The sequence below is a fragment of the Geotrypetes seraphini genome, chromosome 16 (genome assembly GCF_902459505.1).
Source record: "Geotrypetes seraphini chromosome 16, aGeoSer1.1, whole genome shotgun sequence".
In the NCBI taxonomy this organism is placed as follows: Eukaryota; Metazoa; Chordata; class Amphibia; order Gymnophiona; family Dermophiidae; genus Geotrypetes; species Geotrypetes seraphini.
Window position 1 is genome coordinate 14,196,419 of NC_047099.1, and position 2,595 is coordinate 14,199,013.

The 2,595-nt window shown below is 38.9% G+C and overlaps 1 protein-coding gene across 1 annotated transcript; it reads left to right on the plus strand.

The window, feature by feature from the left end:
* The first annotated feature begins 813 nt into the window (after positions 1-813).
* LOC117349692 (olfactory receptor 11L1-like) lies at positions 814-1,737 on the plus strand. Its single transcript, XM_033923284.1, has one exon. It carries the CDS (start codon positions 814-816, stop codon positions 1,735-1,737), a length of 924 nt encoding a protein of 307 aa, XP_033779175.1.
* Positions 1,738-2,595: the final 858 nt, after the last annotated feature.

The following is a 2,595-nucleotide window of genomic DNA, read 5'->3' on the forward strand; positions in this document are numbered from 1 at the left end:
GCAAATTCAAAAGTGCTCCTTATTTGAGAATAGGAATTTTGTATTCGATCAAGGGTAGTGGAGTATTGGATAGTTTGTCCCTTGAGTTTGTGAATATGGAGCGTTTCACTGGATGAAGTGACTTGCCCAGGATCACATGGAGCAGCATGGCAATTGAACCCACAACCTCAGGGTGCTGTAGCTCTAACTACTGCACCACACACTTCCCCACAGTAGCACAAGCCTGGAGCCGTTCCTTTAGATATACATTATATCAGCACCATCTACTCGGTCATACGTCTACCCCTGAGGAAGCCAAAACTCCAACCGTGTTGGGTCCTAAGATATAAGCCAAAGGGCTCTATATAAGGCTTGGTGTTTTACTTATGTGATATGTTTTTATGATTTTTTTTTAATTGTAATTGTTCTAGAGGTTGATGTGCACAGTCTCTTTCCCACTTGTTTTATGTATCTTTTAGTACAGTTTTTTAGGTGTTATTTATACTGTAGAATCTAGTCCATAATGTGAACTATATACAAAGAGAAAATGGCAAAATGGAAATAAAAACATGAATAAAATGAAACGTTGCATAGGAAACAACATGAAACAAACATTTTCTGGCTGTCTATCCTTAGTATATCCTGCTATCATTTATAACCCAAAATAAATATTTGATCCTTCCGGAAAATGAATAAGAATGGAATGTTTGAAATAGCCATTTTATAAAAAAATATGATCACTGGAGAATAAAAACTCAATTGGATTGTGTATGAACTTTCAATTTCTATGTTATTAGTTGTCCCTTTTCCTTTTAGATTTAAGTCACTGACAACATGCGGGGGGCAAACCAAACAAGGGTGAAAGAGTTTATTCTCCATGGACTCTCCGTCAATGAAGATACACGAGCTGTTCTATTTGCGCTTTTCTTAATGGTTTACTCTCTCACTTTGTTTTGGAATATTGTGATAGTCATGTTGGTATGGTCCAACACTTCTCTTCACAAGCCCATGTACATCTTCCTCGGGAACCTGTCTTTTGTTGAAATCTGGTATACAACTACCACCGTGCCAAAAATGCTTTCTGGCTTCCTGTCTAAAACGAACTCAATTTCCTTTACAGGATGCTTTCTGCAGTTTTTCTTCTTCTTCGTCTTTGGTTCAACTGATTGCTTCCTTCTCGCCGTCATGGGCTATGATCGATATCTAGCCATTTGTCAGCCCCTTCGCTACCATGTGTTAATGAGTAACAGGATCTGCTTCCGTTTCGCCTCTTCTTGCTGGATTATTGGGTTCCTCTGGAGTTTGGTGCCCGTAATTTTAGTATCACAACTGCCTTTTTGTGGCAACAATGAAATTAATCATTTCCTGTGTGATATAGGACCTCTGTTGGAACTCTCTTGTGTAAGTGACTTTATAACAGAAATGACAAGTTTGGTACTCACTTCATCCGTACTCCTCATTACATTTTGTTTTATCTGTATCTCATATGTTTTTATTATACAAACCATAATACGAATCCCTTCCTCATCTGGACGTCATAAGGCCTTTTCTACTTGTGCCTCCCATCTCATTGTGGTTGCAATGTTCTATGGATGTGCTATATACATGTATGTCAGGCCATCTGGGAACCATCCATACTTTCAGGATAAGTTGATGGCTGTATTCTATAATGTTTTGACTCCTTTGTTGAATCCCATCATCTACAGTCTGAGAAACAAAGAGTTCATAGAGGCAGTGAAAAAAGTCATGAGTTGTTAATTGCATAAAGTTTTCAATTAAGTATATATAGTATAATACATATTTATAGAATGTGCCCATGCAGATATTTTATTTTATTTATTTTTTGTATTTGTACATCGCATATAGCCTAGGTGGTTTACCTTCAGGTACTCATGTATTTCTCCCTATCTGTCCCGGTGGGCTCACAACCTGACTAACGTACTTGGGTCACAACTTCTATATCTATATAAATGTTTAACATCTAGGGCTCCTTTTATCAAGCCGCGCTAGCAGGGTTAGCGCGTCAGACATTTCATTACGCTCTAACCCCCGCAGCCGGCTAAAAAACTAATGCCTGCTCAATGCAGCATTAGCAGCTAGCACAGCAGACAGTTTAATGTGTGGTATTACGCACGTTAAACCTTGATAAAAGGACCCTCTAGGTTTTCTGGAATTATTGTTCCATCAATCCATTCGTTCATTCTTCTTTCTTGTTTCATGAAGTGTGGGTTTCCAGTGGGTACTACTGAGCAAATACACAATACGAACGCTCCTAGGAATAATATTGCCAACCACTATATGGTTATATGGCATCTCAGGTGACAATTAACCCCTAGATCCTACATTAAAAACTTTCTAGAAATAATTTATTTTAGTTTTGTCTAGTTCAGGGGTGTCAAAGTCCCTCCTCGAGGGCCGCAATCCAGTCGGGTTTTCAGGATTTCCCCAATGAATATGCATTGAAAGCTGTGCATGCAAATAGATCTCATGCATATTCATTGGGGAAATCCTGAAAACCCGACCGGATTGCGGCCCTCGAGGAGGCACTTTGACACCCCTGGTCTAGTTATAAAATTCAAGCCTTTTTTGTACTAAGGAGCTGACTGTTTTAATACC